This window comes from Sorghum bicolor, chromosome 6 (assembly GCF_000003195.3).
Source record: "Sorghum bicolor cultivar BTx623 chromosome 6, Sorghum_bicolor_NCBIv3, whole genome shotgun sequence".
NCBI lineage: Eukaryota > Viridiplantae > Streptophyta > Magnoliopsida > Poales > Poaceae > Sorghum > Sorghum bicolor.
Genome location: NC_012875.2, coordinates 54,149,407 through 54,169,000, shown reverse-complemented (window position 1 = coordinate 54,169,000; position 19,594 = coordinate 54,149,407). Strand labels below are relative to the sequence as shown.

The window sequence follows — 19,594 nt, the reverse complement described above, 5'->3', positions numbered from 1 at the left end:
TACACGACGATAATGCGCACGAATAAACCGCAACCACACATGAAAAGCGAAGCAGCGGAATACTCCACCGTTGCCCAAGACATCGACGCTTTTCATCAGAACAATTATGCAATCGCGTTTCGGGGGAAAACCTCCAGGCAATCGCAATTCAGAATAGAAATTTCGGAAACCAAGTCGATTTCATATATAGGAAGAACTGGATACGTCGGCATCACAAGGAGCCTAGCCATTTGCTACACTAAATAAACCATGGTAGATAGATCTTGCCTAAGACAGAACACACCAGAGACACTTTGGGGGGCACACGCTTAATTTGTACAACTCCTAACCAACGCCACACGACGATCAGAGCTACTACGACCTAAGCAACCCATCTCATGCGGCGACCTTCCGGGCCTTCTTGGCGGCGGGGGACTTGACGGTCTTGGGCTTGGCCTTGGCCTTGGCGGCGGGGGACTTCTTCGGCTTGGCCACGACCTTCTTCTCAGGCGCCTTGCGCTTGGTCCCCGCGGCGGCCTTCTTGGGCTTGGCTGCGGCGGCAGTCTTCTTGGGCTTGGCGGCGTCCTTCTTGGTCGGCTTGGGCGCAGCGGTCTTGGCGGCGGCGAGCTTGGCCTTCGGCTTGGGGGCGGCCTTCTTGGCGGCGTCGGAGAGCTTGTACGAGGCCTTGACCTTCACGAGCTTGCCCTTGGCGGCGAATCCGCGGAGCTGGATGGAGAGCATCTTCTTGAAGTTGGCCGGCAGCGACGCGCCGTGCTTGTCCTCCATGTACTTGGCGATGGCGTGGGAGCTGGAGCCAGTCCTCTCCTTCAGCGCCGAGATCGCCTCCTTGATCATCTGCAAGGGCACGAATAGAACAAAAATTCGATCAGACCCCAATTCCGACGGAAACCAATCACCAATAAGTGAAAACCAAACGCAGATCGGCGTGCCTCACCTCGAAGTAGGGCGGGTGGGAGGCACCGGCGGCGGCCGCCTTCGGCTTGGCGGCGGCGGGCTTCGGCTTCGGCGCCGCGGCGGTCTTGGCGGGGCGGGAGGCGGGCTTGGCGAGGGCAGGCATCGTGGCTGGTGGAGATCACGAGTGGCAGAGAGGGCTCTAGAAACTGCAGCTGTTTGTGCTACCTTGATTTCGAAGCGGGAGCTGTGAATGGATAGATCGGACGGGACCGGGTAGCCCCGATTTATAGGACGGGAAGGGAGCGATCCGGCGGGAGGGGAGTTCTGCATGCTGATTGGCTGGGGAGGCAAAGCCACGGATCGCGATCCGCGGGAGGAGCGCTGAGCGCATCGGGGCCGTTGGATGGAGTGGGCGGTGCTGGCGCAGGCCAGTGTGCGCCGCACGACGTGTACAGCGGGAAATACAATTTCTACCTTGAAACAAAACCGCGCGAGCGCCTGTTAGTGGAACCCGTGCACTGTGAACCGGTGAGTGGTAGTCCTACTCTCGCTGTGGACGCGCGCGATAGGGGGGGGGATGGGGTTGGTCTGATTTCCCGGTGTTCTGTGGAACAGGTGTACGAACATACTGATGGGCGTGGATTTGCGCGTGGTTTCAGGCCTTCGGTTCCCAATCTGGATACGGGTGTATCTGGAGTTTTCAGGAACCTGGGGTTACCAAAATGCCCTTGGTCTCCCTTTCGTGAAAATCGTGATCCCGTGTAGGTTATAGCTCATCAAATTTTATACTCCTTTTTACTATGTGAGCAATTCAATATTTGTTAGATTTACTATGTGAAAAATAGTTCCGCAGCACGTAGTACTCCTGTTTCTCCATAAAACAAATTGACTTTTTTTAAGAAAATACTCTTCGTTTATTCGTTGTTCATAGAGGAAGAGTTACACTACAAATGTCAAAATACAGGCTTAAAAACTAAATTTGTCTACCTAGGGACTCGTAAACACAACTTCTAGCCAAAGTGTGTGTGAATCCGCAATTTTCCATTAGAGTTGCAACACTGGTGAACAATACTCCCTCCGTCCCCGAAAGAATCAATTCCTAGAATCCGTGCGAGTCAAACTTTTAAAAGTTTGACTAACTTTATAGAAAAGAGTAACAACATCTATAATATAAAATACACATTATATGAAAATATATTCTATGATGAATCTAATAATACTAATTTGATACTATAAATCTTAGCATTTTTTTCTAGAAATTTGGTCAAAGTTTAAAAAGTTTGACTTAGGACAGCTCTAAAAATTGACTCTTTCGTGGACGGAGGGAGTATATGCTAAGGAAAGATTACCATAGTCATTTTGTTGTCCCTAGGACTTACCATGAGCCTCAAACCAGGTCCTTGATATTTCCTATCAACATTGGTGCAATCACTTGTTAGTTTGAACCGTTGAAGGCCAAGGTCCGAAGCAAACAATAGGCCTTCCCGACATGCCAGAGCTTCCAACTGCTCTGGGTTCGTAGTGTCGGGCAATAGTCTAACTATTTGTGTTAATAAATACATATGATCAATGTACATAGGCCTTGTGATATCATATTTAGGGCCTGATCGGCTGCACTGTAGAGGCTTGGAGTTGCAGCTGACAACCTTACTTTTTGAGTTGACTGTATGGCGAAAGAGGGATTCATGATGAACCGAGCATAACTTAGGAAGTGTTTGGATCTTCTTAGACTCACCACTCCTCGATTTAATGATTAACAAGAGAGTATAAAATTCAAACGCCTTTCTAAAAGTTGTGTAAGGTACTATGAGCAATGTAGAATCTCAACTCGGGTATTAATATCCTTGAAAATACCAATACCACACTATGACCAATACTGCTTATAGGGGAAGAATCATCATATCCTAGTGTGCTTTTGAGACCTTCAACCGAGTCCTTTGAATATGCGTTTGTAGAACATGATACGATAGGGCAATTTTTTTGGGCAACTTATGAAGCATCTGTAGCATTGTCCAAACCACAACACTTCTAGCTTAAACAACTTATGCTCTTTGGCAGTGCTCCTCGAGGGAGCCCTGTACGTCAACTCCCTCCTTTTTCTGCATAACTTAGACATAGGGGCCTTAGAAGCCCTTCAACATCCACATCACCATCCGTCGATCTCATCCATGATGCATCTGCCATGCCTTCACACCAACCTTGACACCCGTAACTCCTAAACCCTAAGTCACCTCTCACCAAGGCTGAGTAACTACGCGGAGGCAATCCCTTCGTCAGCCCAAGCAGAAGGGAGACAGAGAGGGGCATTAGGGGTAGTCGCTCCTAGAAGCCTCCATTAGAGAAAAACACCGATGGAGTCACCAAACCCTAGTTTCATAAGTCATACTCACACAACTCTGTATTCCCTAGGCCATAGTTTCTTAGTAAAAGTCAAGTTTCACTTATTCTTCATAAGAAGTAATGAAGTTTGAATATTGGCAAAATATTCAGTGCAAATCTATGAAAACTCCATTAAAATCATACTTTGGAGTTTTAAAAAAATTGAAATTATGCAAACCAATAGTTCATCTATAGACGTGCATTGTCACAGAATTTGAGATTCATACTCATTTTGCAAACATTTGTAGAATGAGTGTGGATCTCAAATTTTGTGACAGTGCACATCTATTGATGCACCATTGATGTGCATAATTTTATTTGTTTTTGAAAACTCGTAAATATTGTTTTGCAAAGGGTTTCACTTGGATGTTAGCAGGCCTGTTCCGTCCAGTCCAGCTTGGTTGGGCCTGGGCGGTCTAATCCAGGGGCCGTGTACAACGGGCTCCAAGGTTTTCCCACACTGCACTGCGTCGGGCTGGGCCGAACAGTCAGCTTTAACGTGTCGTCAACCGTCTAAAGCCGAGTCCAGGCACCAGCGTCAGCGTCAACAGGTCACTTCACTCTGCAACAAAACCCTCAATTATTTTGTTCGTTCACCGGAGAAACATGGCACTGCCGGCGGCTAACCCGGGCGTCCGTCTCGGCTGCCAGGAGGCTCCGGCGATGGGCTTGGGGTTGGCGCCGCGGCTAGCACTGCGTCGTCCCGCCGCGGTCTCCCGGCATAGGTTTGGTATCTCTGAAGTCTTCGATTTCAGCCGTTTGTTCGTTCATATACGGAGAGTTGCAGTCAGTTGAAGCGCTAATCTGGTTCTTTCATTTTGCTTCCTTAGTCCGCCCGTTCACCGACGCAATTGCAAAATCGTATAGTCCATAATTCCATGTCCTCAAAAACTGTCCTCGCAAAAAAAAAAAAGAAGAAGAAGAAGAAGAAAAAGAATACCGTCGGTTTGTTTTGTTTGAAATCCACAGTTTTCCCCATTGTGTACACAATATAAATTAGCTTCACAGAACGTAGATCATCAGATGCTGCTTAGCAGGATTTGAGTGGTGGAGAATTAGAGGCCAAGGATGAGCAATTGTTGCCTTGGATCGTGTGAATCATTGCCTTGTGTGCTCTATAAACAATGAGAATTCGATGTTATAAGTTAGGAACAAACATATGGAATGGTGTCTGATGGGGAAAACTTCCGTACTCCCTCCGTCCCAAATTATAAGTTGTTCCAACTTTCTTAGAGAGTCATCTCAAACTTGACCAAAATTATAGAGAATTATAAAGATCTATCACATCAAATTGGTATACTATGAAAATATAATTAATAAAGAATCTAATGATACTTATTCATAAATGTTATTCTTTCATTATGTAAATTTGGTTAAACTTAAGATGCTTTGACTCATCAAGAAAGTTGGAATGACTTATAATTTGGGACAGAGGGAAAAAGAAAAGGCAGTATTGTATCATATGAAACATGGACACCCAATTAAGATCAACGAGCTGCAGGCAGCGCTAGAATGGCAACCTGTTTACTAGAAGACTTTAACAGTCCTAGCAGGTCGTTTTTTTTTAAAAAAAAATTCTGAATGATGTTTTTCCTTGTGGACATAGTTCTGGTGCATTGAACTGCAATTTTTTTCTCGAAAACGCAGGAGAACTGCATGTCAATATATTAAGATTGAACTGCAATTTAAACCCTATTGTCAGAAATATAGTTATTCTGGACATATACAACATTGTCTCACAACTCTGACAACATGTTTTCCCCAATTCCATTAAATTGCAATATTAAGCATTACATTCAGAAGTCTACTTGATCTTTTCGTGTTTCCTGTCTAAATATTTTAATATCATTGTAGTCAAAGTTTCAGCGGTTTGACGGTTTGCAACCAAATGGAGTGCACAACTTGCCTGGTCTCTTCTTTGGTCTCTATGTACTACTGAAAATATAATAATAACCTTCTTTGATTTTTTTTTCTTTTGGAAAGATTGGCCTTGAGTGTCTAGATAACTTATTCTGCATACATTGTCTGTACTTCCAAACATAAGACATAACTATCTAACATATGCAGGAGCACTGGCAGAGGGAAGTTTCCAGTGGCAGCCACCAGTCTAGATGACTATCTTCCAATGCGAAGCACTGAAGTGAAAAATCGGTAACTTGTTTAATTCAAAGCGAGTGCTGACACTGTTTTGTTCCTCAATTAATTTATTTATCTGAATCATACTTTCTAGCACTTTTAGCTCAATACCACTGGGTGTGCTGTTAACTATGGGTAAAAGTTGCTGTGTACATCAAGTTTAAAATAATAAATTCAGTTTTGTACGTTCTATGGCTATGTTTGCCTTCTATTCTGAACTTGTATTGTCGAAACCTTAAGATGTCATGAAAAAGTAATTCATCAACAGTCACCATTTGCCAATTGGAACATGAAGTCTGCTTATCGGTACCATGATATAAAGACCTCTTCTGCTGTTTTGGGCAATTGATTCATTTTTTTTCTCGAATAAGCAGGAGATCTGCGTATCATTGTATTATAGAGAGAAAAGGATCAGCCCCTTACAAACACCATCACCTCACTCCAAGACGGGCTGTGAGGGGTTGTTTCTTTATATCGAAGAACTTAAACTAAAAGAACCGAGAAAGGGGTGAGGTCTGACCACAAAAAACACAAACCAACTAAACTAAGTTAAGCTATCCTAGCCCAACACCGTGACCCAGACCCAGCATGTGCAGGCCATGTGCTCCCGCCAAGCACCAAAGGTGATACTCGTCTCTGAACTCTTCGAGCAGCCTGGTGATGCAGGGGTGAGAGTGAGGCCCTTCAAAAACGCAAGCATTTCGGTGCTTCTAAAGGATCCAGGAACCTGGAATGATAATTGTGTTCAGCCTCTTCTTCTCCTTCAGAATTCTCTTGGTTGCTTTTCTCCACCAGTCAGCCAATGATTTCTCTCGCCTTGTGGGAGTCCGATCTTGCAGTCCCAAAGGAGTCAGGATCTGTGACCAAAATTATCGAGTGAGGACACATGTAGTAAGCAGATGCTGGACCGTCTCATCTTCCTGATCACACAAGGGGCAGTGGCTCGGGTGAGCCAATCCTCTCTCGGCCATTCGGTCTGCCATCCAGGCAATTGATTCATCGGGTTTAAGTCATCTTCAAGATAGGTATAGTTCTTATTTCAATGAGACTTCAAAGTCATGCCATTGCCCATTTTGATCTTACATAATGCAGACATACTTGGTGAATGATGATAAGTTTAACTCTTGCATGGAGAAACATCTACTTAATTGAGAAGCCAAAAATGTTCTTGTTTTTCATGAAGCCAATCCTGCAAAATTAACCTGATTATGGTGTATCACCCCTTGTCTCTGCAAGTTGGCAACTTCTAACAGGAAGAGTCTAGCCAAAATGCTAAATTTGAACTCTTTCTTGTCTGGTACTGTGGTCAATACATCGTAATATCTATATGCTCAATAATATGATGCTTCTATTGTAATCTGAGTTCACTTGTTTACGGACTGGAGCAAAGTAGGATCATACAACCTCTGGTGACTGCAATTCAGTTCGATGTTACTCCCTCCGTTCCAAATTGTAAGTCGTTTGACCAGTAGATACATAGTAAAAACACACTTTAGACATAGGAATGTATATAGGTGCAAGTGCATAGCAAAAATCATGTATCTAGAAAAGCCATAACGACTTACACTTTGGAACTGGGGGAGTATAGCTTAACTGTCACATGAATCATACTGTTTGCGTACCAGTACCTGTGAGCTCTGATATTTGTTATCTACTTCCTGAGGTCTTTCCTCTATATTTGATTCTATGGTGCAGGACATCAACCGGTGATATCGCAAGTCTCAGATTAATCACTGCAGTGAAAACCCCTTATTTGCCAGATGGAAGGTTCGATCTTGAATCATATGATTCTTTGATAAACATGCAGATAGAGGGTGGTTCTGAAGGTGTAATAGTTGGTGGAACAACAGGAGAGGGTCACCTAATGAGCTGGGATGAACACATTATGCTTATTGGGCATACTGTTAACTGCTTTGGCACTAGAATTAAAGTGATAGGCAACACAGGGAGTAATTCTACCAGAGAGGCTGTTCACGCAACAGAGCAGGGGTTTGCTGTTGGCATGCATGCAGCTCTCCACATCAACCCTTACTATGGGAAGACCTCAACTGAAGGATTGATCTCTCATTTTGAGGCTGTTCTGCCGATGGGTCCAACCATCATTTACAATGTGCCATCCAGGAGTGGCCAGGATATTCCTCCTCAAGTTATTGAGGCACTTTCAGGTTATTCAAGCCTGGCAGGAGTAAAAGAATGTGTCGGACATGAGAGAGTCAAGTGCTACACTGACAAAGGTATAACAATATGGAGTGGTAATGATGATGAATGCCATGATTCTAGGTGGAAATATGGTGCCACTGGAGTTATTTCTGTAGCAAGCAACCTTGTTCCTGGTCTCATGCGTAATCTCATGTATGAAGGGGAGAATGCATTGCTAAATGAGAAGCTGTTGCCTCTGATGAAATGGTTATTCTGCCAGCCGAATCCCATCGCACTCAACACTGCTCTGGCTCAGCTTGGGGTGGCAAGGCCTGTTTTCAGATTGCCGTATGTTCCTCTTCTTCTTGAGAAGCGGATTGAGTTTGTCCGGATTGTTGAAGCTATTGGACGGGGAAACTTTGTGGGACAGAAAGAAGCACGTGTTCTCAACGATGATGATTTTGTTTTGATCAGTAGGTATTAGTAAGCGAGCTTGTTAGTCCTACGTATTTTGATGAATAAAACTAGGAGCATGTTATGAGGACTTCTTCAGACTTTTGTAAAGAAATAAAACTACTGTCATGTTATGAATCCTGATTTGTTTTCCAGTTTCCTGTGGATCTAGGTGGCCATTTCTTATGCGGAACTGGCATAGATCCATTAAGAGCATCTCCAAGGGCTTTCCATTCTCAACTTTGCATTTCAGGGGATTTGCAAAGTTGCAAATGAGTTTGCAAAGTTCCCAAAGGGAGGATCTCCAACCGTTTTGCATTCTCATCAAGTCCTTTCCTGAAATTTTTTCCCACGCGCCATCCGGCCAAAAAATTTCGCGCACAGTGCCAGATCGCAGTCCGTGTTCGCGCCATCGTAGATCGCAGTCCGTCGTTCCAGTGCCCATCGTTCCTCGCAGTCCGTCGTTCCAGTGCCCATCGCCCCCGTCGCCCATCGTTCCTCGCCCATCCCCAAACTCGCCCAGGCCAGTCGGGAGATAAATCGCGCGGGAGTCCTCTGGCGCGCCGAGTCGGGCAACCGCGATGCCGCCCAAAATATTTCGCGCGAGGGGACCGAGCGGCCTACGTGGCGGACCGAATTCCTTGCGAATCCCAAATGCAAAGCCTTGAGGAGGTTTGCGTATATGCAAAGTTTCCACCTCTATTTGCAAACCTTACCAAATTGCAAACCTCATTTGCAAAGCCATTAGAGGGGTGTTCTCTACTCTTTTTTGCAAATTGGGCAATGCAAAGTTGATTTGCAAAGCCCTTGGAGATGCTCTGAAATAAAGTAAGAGATGTACAACATCACTTATTATTATGTTCTTCCTATACTTATGGGAAAAAATACATTTCTTCTGGCTAGTGTGTATAACAATATCCTAATCCATCTATATGACCCCAAGTCCTGGTAACGAGCGTCTTTTAACCATTCCTACTAGTCTGTTCTCTCCTCTTCCTCCTTGTCCGCCGAGTGGCTCTTGGTGATGGAGGACACGAGGGAGAGGGGCGCCTGCTTGGCCCATCGCTTGATGTCATGCACCCTCTTGCTGGCCCTCTTCCCCCTGCCATTCGGCTTCGCCGCGCCGTTCTGCCGGTCCTTGGTGATGGCGATGGCCAGGTCGTTGGGGAAGAGCGATCGCCAGACGAGCGCGTGCAGGAGCGTCGACACGAGCAGCAGCGACACCATGGTCGACGACATGAGGGAGAGGCTCAGCGCCAGGGCCCTGCTCGCGAAGCACGGCACGGCCTCGGCGTACTTGACGGTGGCCAGCGACGCCGTGGTCATGGGGAACGTGTACGACCACCACGCGAGGGAGAACCTGCATGCGGCGACGCAGTTAGCGGTCAGTTGGTCGATCGATCAACGGGAAGAGCTAGCTAGGACGGCTCACGTACCGGAACCCCCGGAAGAAGTTGATGCGCACGACGAGGGACAGGTACAGGAAGATGGCCATGAAGAAGAAGGTGCGCGCCACGGCGTCGAAGCTGCCGTAGATGGCGGCCCAGGCGAGGCTGGCGGCGGACGGCGTGGCGATGAACATGGAGTACACCGGGTGCAGCTCCTTGGGCAGCGCCTCGTTGGTGGGCAGCCGCTGGTACAGCGTGACGAACACGACGATGTAGTGCGCGACCCCGATGGCCCACAGGAGCTTGCCGGCCTCCGCCCACCCGACCCTCGCCGCCAGTATGGCGCCGACGAAGTTGCCCACCACCGAGAGGTGGGACGACGGGTTGGCCACCTTGCACAGCCGCCGCTTGCCGCCGGACAGCCACTGCCCGTATATCTTGAGCTCCAGCGCGAAGAGCGGCAGCACGAAGGCGCACCACACGGCCGGGTGCGGCCGCTCGGGGGCGTAGGCGCGGGGCAGGCCGATGGTGACGAACATGGCCGCGATCCACGGCGCGAAGAAGAAGTTGACGCGGACCGGGTGGAAGTACTCGCGGCGGATGGCCTCGAAGTAGAAGACGCACTTGAGCACGTAGGTGACGGACGTCGCGACGAGCACGGTGACCGCCAGCAGCCACAGCGCGACGTTGATCATGGGCGTGACGTGCAGGAAGCGCATCGCGGGGCTCGCCGCCAGCGCGCCCCACAGGATGGCCTGGCTGCCGAGGCCCAGGCACACACCGAAGCAGCCGATCGGGAACCGCAGCAGGAACGGCCACACCTCGTCCTTGGGCAACAGGATGTCCTCGTAGTCCTAGAGAAACAACGGCACGTTTCATCATTCAAGTAAGTGTCAGACGTGCATGCATATATATACTGGATATAATGCCAAGAACGAAGAGACTACTTACGCGGACTTCGTCGAGCTCAGGGCCGCGGAGCGCGGCGAAGTAGCGGCCGGCGGGGACGCTCTTGTTGAGCGGGTCCTCCGCCGTCCTGCCGGCGGACTGGTCCTCGACGTGCGTGGGCAGGTCGAGGTCGGACTCCCTGATTCTCGTCGGCAGCAGGGAGTTCTGCTTGCTCAGCGTCGACTTGGTCCGGAACATGCTGAAGTCACCGCCACCACCCCTGCGCGCGGCGCCGTCGCCGCCGGCCTGGCCCAGGCCGCCGCTGTGGTTGAGCACCCCGAGGCTCCTGCCACTGCGCGGGAGGGCGCGCTGGCCCCTTCCGCCGCCGTTCCTTCCCCCTCTGTCCATGCCCAGCACCGTCACGCCGCTGCCGAGCGACACCTGCCGGCTGAAGGCCCTCTGCATCGGCGGCGGCCTCCGGTCGCCCCGGACGTTGAGCGGCCCGCTCATTGCCATCTGCCTCGAGTCCTCGGGCGGGGCCGCGCGGATGTCCGCCGTTTGCTGGGCCATGGAAGAGGACGAAGGATCGGCTGCCATTATTTCTGCAGCTAAGCGATGATCGAGGTGTGCGAGCACAAGCGCCGATCGAGTTATGTTATGTGCGGCGGCGCCAATATATGCTCCGCCGCGGGCAGCGTATGTCAACATGACCGGTGCTTTCACGTGCACCGGCCGGCGCCACCCAGGTGCATACGTGGAGAAGGCCGGGGCGAGGGCGGCCATTGCTGTCCAAGTGGTTGGTCGATGGGGAGGAGACGGATCGCTGCTGGCCATGCCTTTTTGCTCCAAAGGAAGAAGCCAATGGCCAGGTCACGAGATGTGGAATCCATTGGCTGTGATCTACTCCTACCGCGCTAGCTGGTCGTGAGATCTTCAGAAAGTTGAGCTTCATGCATACCCTCATGATAGATGTTAACGTGATATGCATAAGAGGTCGAGAAGAGCCGACTGGCCTCATGATAGATGTTACCGTGATGTGCATAAGAGGTCGAGAAGATCCGACTGGCCTCCTGCTGACTACTTAAGGTTGGCATTCAGCAGCAAAAGGCTCACGGGCGTGTTGCCAGTTTGGCATGAAAATGGTGGATTTCAGGCACACGTACGCAAGTCTCACGCAGCAAAGGAGCAAAGGGAAGGCTAGTAGGCCAATTCAGCAATCCAGATGTGTGACAAATGGCGATTCCGCTTGGCTCAATAGGTGTTCCAATATGAAGCAAAAACTTTAACACGAATCAAAACGTATGTGATTTCGAACCTTTAACGTTCAGACAAAATCAAGGAAAACTGGCATAAGGGAAGAAGAAAGCCTGTTATTTTATTGATTATATGAGGTAAAATAACATCAAAATCATGTGATCGCGTCATGTGGTTTTCTTAATCATCTTGCAGCATTTCTGAATGAAGATGCATACATGTCGTGCTGCAGTATTTGTAGTTGTATCGGTGGAATGGCACCTTGCCAGCCAAGGAAGCAAAACAGCATGAACACGAATTGTCATCTGGTACTGCCCTCTGTGCTGAGCAGTTTGTTGCTGCTGCACCTGACGCGCCGGCTCCAGCAGATTGGGCAGCAAGAGCTGCAAGTCTTCTCTCTGCTGCAGCTGCTCTCTTCTCTCTTTCTTCAGCTTGTTTTCGCTGTCGTTCCTCCTGAATAAAAAGTGAAGCAAGGAATAAATTTGTAATCATGTGACATGTGTGTACTTTAAAACTACTACTCAGCAATTAGCTGGAGTGAAATTGTTCCTCTCTGGAACACATACCTCCTTTGCTATAAGTATTTGCTGTGGCGTCTGATGCTTTGGTTTAAGGCCTGGCACTGATGCAGTTCTGTTAGCCATTTGGCCACTTGAAGTGCCTTTAACATCAGTTTGTGACTGCGATGCTTGAGCCTACAGTACAATAATACAAAATGGCATAAATAAGAAGGTAAATACAAGTCATTGGAAGGCAATTTAATAACTAGTAAGCAGTAATGCTTGCACTTCACTAACAAAAAAATAATGAAATGTGGATTAGTGAACTAAGCACCATATTTTGGGCAGACCAGTGACACTAAACACCATTAAAGTATGTCTACGTACATCATTCATGAGCAACAAGGATAAATTGGATTTATACAACCAAATGCACTTGTAATTCTGAATCCAGTACTAACCTTAGCCTTCTCCTTTTCCTTCTCTTCCTTTTCTCTTGCTTTTTTTAATTTCTTCAACTCCTTTGCACGTGCTTTCCTTTTGGCATCCTTGTCTGCCTATAGTAACATACGCAACCATGTTCGGTGCATTTACTTAATGAATTTTGCAATGGAAAACTTATAAATTCATGAAACGAGGGCACAAAAACATACTTGTTTTGCAGCTTGTGATTCTTCCATTTCTTTTGTTAGTGCACTAGGCACATCTGCGGCATGCCAATCCCATTTGTCAAGGTTGAGTGCCATAAATCTTCTGAATGTATTTCTAACTTCCTTATCTGAAGCCAGCGAATAAGGTGTCTTTCCTCTTGCATCTTTTATGCAAGGATCCAAACCCTGCTCGAGTAACTCCAGGGTCAGCTGAGCATTGCCACACTTTGCTGCCTCATGAAGAGGTGTTGTTTCGTTCTTAGATGATGGTATTGTTGCTGATTCATTCTTATTCAACAATTCCAACCTGGCAGACAAGTCAGAAATAGATTCCTCAGGGTCTGCGTCCACTTCCTTCTTTTTTCCTTGACTTTGTTCAACATTTTTCACACTTCCAGCATCAGGTAAGGTTTCATCTGTGGTTGAACATTCCATCTCATAGTAGAGTTGTGTTAGGTTACAATATACCCGCTTAGCTTCCTTCAAAGTGGGACGATGGACAGTCAATGGAACTGGACGAATATCACATGACTGAATTACTGACTGAGTCTTCTCCCCATCGAAGAGCATCTGTCGGTTCTTAGATGGAGCATAAATGAAGGCACAAACACATGTCTCAAAGTATGACTTCCATGAAACAATTAATTCTTGAACTTCCTGCAATAAGACAAACAAAAACGAAAGACACCTAAAAAATAAGCCAATGGAACATTTACTTTTAATGAGCACATAAAAGTCAACTAGCACAACACCTTTTTCAGTGCTGCTTCGTTATAGCGCCGTAGAGAAGAGCCTGCTGAGTGTGCAACTTTTCCAGTAGCATCTTTTCCAGATTGCCTCTTCCCAGCCTTTGCTCTTACAACATACCTAAAGAAATACATGAGCAAATAAGAACAATTTGTCACTAACATGGAGAAAACAAAGTATTGCCAGTAAAAGGTACAGGCAACAAAGCAGTCAATCTAGCCAGCCGCAAAGTTAAAACTATGCCCATCAGCAAAGGAAATATGTTATGGAACACAAAAGAGGAAGTAGGAAGTAATTTCTGTTGATAGCAAGATTCACAGCTATATTGACATTGAACACAGGAAAGTAGAAGCTTTCTGCAGCATCAACAGACTCATTTTTACTGGCTGCGTACAGCTACCACATAATAGAACGCTGCTGTCAATTGAGATTCCAAGGTTATCAAGTAATAATGCAATATGCCTCACAAGTTCATATGCGTCAAAGTTGAAACTGGCAATGCTGTTACCTATGAAATGTTTTATGTGCTACAATGGAATTTCCATCAAAAACGCATCCAGCAAAATGTCCACCGCTTGTTAGTATAACAATTCTCAAATGTGACGCATCACGAGGTTCACAAGTCAAATGCTTCACCCTATTTATCATCTCCTCCTCCGGTACACAAGATGCATTTTCCATCTGACCAGACTTACAATCAATTAATGGTTCTTCATGTTCTTTCAAGAGCATGCATCTATAGATAGAAATTGTGTCACCCGATGCACGACGAAAGTAAAGTTTCTTCCTGAATTCTTCCTTGCCTTTAACTGAGAGCAAACGTTCTGATGCAGGTCCATTTTCTTGTTCGTCCTCTGAACCAGAGACACTAGATATCTCCAAATCATCAAACAGAGAATCAGAATCTGCTTTGTCTAGGTCCTCTTCCTTTATAATAGTTTTACCAGCAATGCTCAACTTAACCTAATAGAATGCCAAAAAAAGATGCAAGAGGATCAATGAGATGAGACATAAGTATGGTATGCTTGGTACATTACAAATGATATTTTGCAGAGAACCAAATTGGACCATATGGAAATAAAACAAGAGAACAGTTACTCATTCCATCCAAAGCTCTATGCAAACTGGTTAGTTTCTAAGTATGTAAAAACTGGCAACTAGAAAAAAAAAATCATATAATCTTCCAGCAGCACAGTACAGTCCAATGCAACAATTCTAATCTCTAATCTGACACTCCCAGAGTTTCTGGTGTTTGAATGTATGGTTCAGGAGTTTCAGTACAAAGGCAACGAGTTATGTTCAGTTTTTCGGACATGATTAAGCTCTTCCAAGCCATGTTTTCAGATCGTATTATCGAATCTAGTTGTTTGACCACCGATCAGACGACTAATCGCGATTAGTCGTCGATCAGGGTCGATTAGTCGGTCTGATCGGACATTTAGTCGTCCTTATGCCTAGATAACCTGATCGACCATGTATATACTATATATATATATGATGTAAATATATGAATTCATGGCATAATGAATCATTATCATGGTGATTTGGCCACTTACATATAATTCCAGCTTGCTGATGCCTGATTTGGCCACAAACATGAGCTCCTGCCTCCTAGACACTCACTCACTCACTCTTGTTCTTTTCTTACCCTAATTGGCTGGCTTAAGGTGGGCCTAATTCTTCCTACAGGCCTAAATACAATATTCCTGTACTGGCCCAACTTATCGTCCTGCTACACTTATCGGACGACTAATCGTGACTAATCGCATCTAATCGGACGATAAGGTTTCTGATCGACCTGATCGAATCGACGAAACTTATCGAGCACGCAGTTACGATAAGGACGACTAATCACGATTAATCGCGATTAGTCGTCCGATCTGAAAACATGGCTTCCAAGGCGTATCTATATGATGTGATCAAGCTAAGAGACTCGATTAGTAATAAGCCCCCATAAAATGTTTCTTTCCATTCTCCAATAAGTAATCAAGGGACTACATGCAAACATTCGATAATTGAGCATTCCATCTACTAAATAATTCCAGCTATGATCAGCGCTGACTGCTAAAGAAAATGTTAAGCGGAGCCCTAAAAACCGTATCAATACCGTAAAGTAAATAGATTCCAAAAATCAATCAGAAGTAGTCAAGTGAAGAGAAAGGGCACAGATAGATACGTTGAGGCGGTGTAGGTCGGACTTGAAGTGCTCGCGCTGCTCCTGTAGCGACTCGAACTCGGCGGCACAGGTGTTGCACGTCCACCTGGATCCCGAAGCCTCTGAAAGCTGCTGCTGCTGCTGCTGAGTCGTCGGCGGCGGCGGTGACCGGGAGGGTTCGGATGGTTCCACCGCAGAGGGGGCCGTGGATGGGTGAGCCCGAAGGAGGACGGATGAATCAAAGAAGTCAGAGGCGAGTTCAAAGAGCGAGCGAGGGGGCCTCTTCTCTGGCGCTGCCGCCGCCATCTAGGAGGAGGAGGAGGAACCGGCCCGGCGGCGCAGAGGGCGTGGATCCGATGTTCCGGACGGCGTGCGGTTCGTGAGTTTTGTGAGTTGTGAATACAGACTAGGAGACGGCTCGTCATCCAAAGGCTGCACGCTGGAGCACCGTTAGATCTGACATCGATGCCCGACCACCTCATTTGTGCTTTGCTCTGCCATTTTGGTTTGACGTCTATCTACCAAAAAAAAAAACACCCCAGAAAATATACTGCAATTCTATCGAAGTGTAAAAGTTTGAACAAATATACATGTAAAAATATTAATATCTATGAAGTCAAATAAGTATGATATTTTTTGGAAAGGAGATTACCTTATTTTTAAGAAAGCCCGACTTAACACTTTAGATTACAATAATTAAACAGTGTCAAATGTACTAACCAGCATATCCTAGCACAGACAGGAAACAACAAGACAATGCTAAATCACCACGATCTTCGATCAGGATCCAGATTCAATGGGAATTTAAATTACAGCGTCCAGATTCAATGGGAATTTCTTTTCAATTGCCATCTTATTACGATTCTTCTATATAGCCCATGCTAATCCCGCAAACACAATGAAACATATTTTTTTAGGAAACCCTTGTGAGATATTAATTCTTGGATGGATAGAGGAAAGCCCTCTACTCCCTCCGTCCTAAAATAAGTGTCATTTGCGCTTCCTAAGAAATAACTTTAACTAAATATATAATAAAAAATATTAATATTTATAGAACATAATTAGTATCATTGAAAAGATCTTAAAGTCTAGTTTTTTAACAAATTTATTTAGAGACATAAATATTGCACATATTTTCTACAAATTAAGTCAAACTTGTGGCACGAAAACCTAAAACGACACTCTTTTGGGGACGGAGGGAGTAGATTGGAAGCATCTCAACACAAACTTAGCCACAACAGAACACATTTCTCAAAGTTTGGTGGCAGCAAGTGTGCAAGGCAATCCTCAAGGCTGTGAGACGTGGGTTCGATTTAGCGGTCCTGCTTACAACTCGGATGCTGTGGAAGGAGCGTAACCGTAAGACATTTGACGGTGTATATCGAACCACCCTCGAGTTTTTCCATTTGATAGTGGAAGACATGGGCACCTAGATTGAGGTTGGGTTCAACGGCCTCTTGTTGTTGCATGCCCTTGGCGCCTCGTAGCTCGGCATGAACACTTCACGCTTTGGTCACTCAATAGGTTTTTTTTCTTAGTACAACCGCGCGTATTTCACCATCTTAACGATATATTGTGTTTTGTGTTCACCCATCGCTTCGTGGCATCTAACCATTGCTTATTCTTAATGAAACACATGCTAAGCACGTTCTTGAAAGAAAAAAGTATCTCTAACACACCAGATATATTGTGAACCACCAGCCGACACTCATGAGCCAATGATGCGCCGATGCCACACTCCAATAGGGCGACACCCTCAGATCAATAACATCTAGGCAAAGGTATATGACATGAGCGGCGATGGTCTCTCCTTGATGAATCGGTGTCAAGCCTCACGTCCACTCCACCCAACCACGCTAGCACACCCCGTGGGCTATTCTCACTTTGTATAGAATTCTAAAATATGATATGCAAATTCTAAAAACATTCTAATGTCCAACTTGTTTTAATAACATCCCTGACAAAAAGTATGAGACGCAACCAACAAGAAGGCCTCTCATAAATTTAATCCAGAATGCATTCATGCTAGCTCCATCTCATATTTTTAAAAGCTACATTGTTTATAATTTTTCGGCAAAATTCCATCTTCTATAATTTCCCTTTTAGTTAGATGCATAAATATAATTTTGAGAAGATTTGAGGGACACTTTCACGTGCCCAGAATCTTTTATTTATTTTTTTAATCCAACTCTATCTGTAGACTTTTTCTCGATTTTTAGAAGCTTAGAGATATGTTATTTAAAGACCTTATTAGTCCTTCACCAAAAAATTTAAAAACAATAAACCACCTTGAAAACCAATTGCAAATGAAGGAGGAGGTACTTTAACAGTTTCGAGAGCTGAAGGAAGATGTCCGATTTTTAAATACGACGAGCAAAATCAGAACGAGACGATAGCTTAGCATGTGATTTTTTTTTTAAGAGCTTACCATGTTATGTTTTTTTAAGAGTTTTTTTTTTTTTGAGTGGACCGGATGACTCGGACCCAACTTTCAGCCCGAGGCGTTAACGGCTCTAAAGAGGCCCAGCCCAATCAACAGACCCGCACCTGAAAGCTTTGACCACCGACAGCCGACAGGTCAACTACGCACGCGAGCTCTTGTTTGGTGAGGCCCATGACGGTGTGGCCAACTGGCCGCGTGGGCCTGTATGGTCCGTATCCACTAGAAAGACCGGCGCGGCCTTGCCGCGCCCTCCATGGAGGAGGCCAGTTGCCAGCCAATATAGCTGTATATTGAATCATCAATTTGAGACTATATGGGCTCTTGATTTTGATTTTGAGTGACAAACACAATATTTCTAGATCAAGAATCAACAAGATCAAATTCATATGATGTAGTGAAGACACTTCATATGTGGAGCTTTATGCATAAAAATATCAACCATGGCTTTTATGGATACACAGAATCAGTTCATTTGTTGATTGACGGAAGTAATGCTCTTCATATCGTATTCTATAGATAGTTACTAACGCTAGAAGATTACTTAATCTTATGTTTGGTGGAAGGAGCTGATCTGTATATCTTAATGTAAAACCATGCTATTCTATAGACTTTTCTATAGCAAAAACTCGCATGCATATTTATTTTTTTGTTAGTGCCTGCCTAGTAATGTTTAACCGATCTCAAAGCGTATAGAGACTCCAGAATGATAGTTGCTATCAATAGGCAAGAAATATAAATTGATGAACAACATAATTTTTTATATATATTTCTATGACGGATAGGATCCATCAAAGATATTGAGTATAAGAGCAACTCCAGCACAGGCACCCAAATCAGAGGCCCCTACTTTTGATTTGGGTGCTCACCCCATTTTTGTTGGCCTAGATTTTTTACTCTCTCTCCAACAGCAGCCCTCAAACTTAAGCCCTCAAATATATTTAGATAGACAATGATAAAAGGGACCCACTTGTCATCCTCTATGTTCTATATACTAAGCTATAACGCATTGGAAAGATGGGAAGAGGGGAAGGGAATCGGCAGCGAAATCGGCACTGGATCATCTCGATGACCTAGAGAAGAATCGGGCAGGAGGTGAGATTAGACTTCCCATCACGGATCGATCTCTGGGACGTTGGGAAGAAGCGGCAGGCAGCATGGCTTCGGGAAGCTGCTCCGCGCGTCGCTGGGAAAGGGCGCAGCGGCCGGTGCCGCCGCTTGTGTCGGCATCCGCACAGAGTCAAGGTTGGGCATCAGAGTTGCATCGGAACTCTAGAAGAAGGCGAGCACGCGCGCCACTGACTCCATGGACGAGGGCGCGACGGCGAGGGCGCCCGTGCGACCATCGTCGGCAGGTGAGAAGGGAGCACACGAAGCTGTCACTCGACCTGTGTGCCCGGCACCTGGTGATGGAGCGAGGCCACCAGTGAAGGGTCGGCGACGGAGGGAGCACGCCGGTGGAGATGGAGTCCGTGGAGGACGACGACAGAGGGAGAGAACCGTAGCTCCATACACAAGAGCAGGATGGGGGTCGGGATGTTGGCCCAACACGAATCGGGTCTGGGGAAGAG

At 46.0% G+C, this 19,594-nt stretch overlaps 4 protein-coding genes across 4 annotated transcripts; 1 reads left to right on the top strand and 3 right to left on the bottom strand.

The window, feature by feature from the left end:
* LOC8057614 (histone H1) lies at positions 155-1,151 on the bottom strand. The gene is made up of 2 exons (XM_002446925.2): positions 935-1,151; positions 155-834 (listed from the first exon to the last, which is right to left on the bottom strand). Exons 1-2 carry the CDS (start codon positions 1,055-1,057, stop codon positions 376-378), a joined length of 582 nt encoding a protein of 193 aa, XP_002446970.1. The 5' UTR covers positions 1,058-1,151; the 3' UTR covers positions 155-375.
* LOC8060419 (4-hydroxy-tetrahydrodipicolinate synthase 2, chloroplastic) lies at positions 3,801-8,156 on the top strand. Its single transcript, XM_002448324.2, has 3 exons — positions 3,801-3,998; positions 5,341-5,424; positions 7,105-8,156. The coding sequence occupies exons 1-3, from the start codon at positions 3,880-3,882 to the stop codon at positions 8,030-8,032; spliced, it is 1,131 nt and encodes a 376-aa protein (XP_002448369.1). The 5' UTR covers positions 3,801-3,879; the 3' UTR covers positions 8,033-8,156.
* Positions 8,767-11,075, bottom strand: LOC8057613 (guard cell S-type anion channel SLAC1). Its single transcript, XM_002446924.2, has 3 exons — positions 10,341-11,075; positions 9,438-10,243; positions 8,767-9,361 (listed from the first exon to the last, which is right to left on the bottom strand). Exons 1-3 carry the CDS (start codon positions 11,058-11,060, stop codon positions 8,977-8,979), a joined length of 1,911 nt encoding a protein of 636 aa, XP_002446969.1. The 5' UTR covers positions 11,061-11,075; the 3' UTR covers positions 8,767-8,976.
* Positions 11,627-16,004, bottom strand: LOC110436333 (ankyrin repeat and zinc finger domain-containing protein 1). Its single transcript, XM_021463147.1, has 7 exons — positions 15,605-16,004; positions 13,937-14,391; positions 13,434-13,548; positions 12,685-13,338; positions 12,493-12,588; positions 12,098-12,226; positions 11,627-11,984 (listed from the first exon to the last, which is right to left on the bottom strand). The coding sequence occupies exons 1-7, from the start codon at positions 15,887-15,889 to the stop codon at positions 11,712-11,714; spliced, it is 2,007 nt and encodes a 668-aa protein (XP_021318822.1). The 5' UTR covers positions 15,890-16,004; the 3' UTR covers positions 11,627-11,711.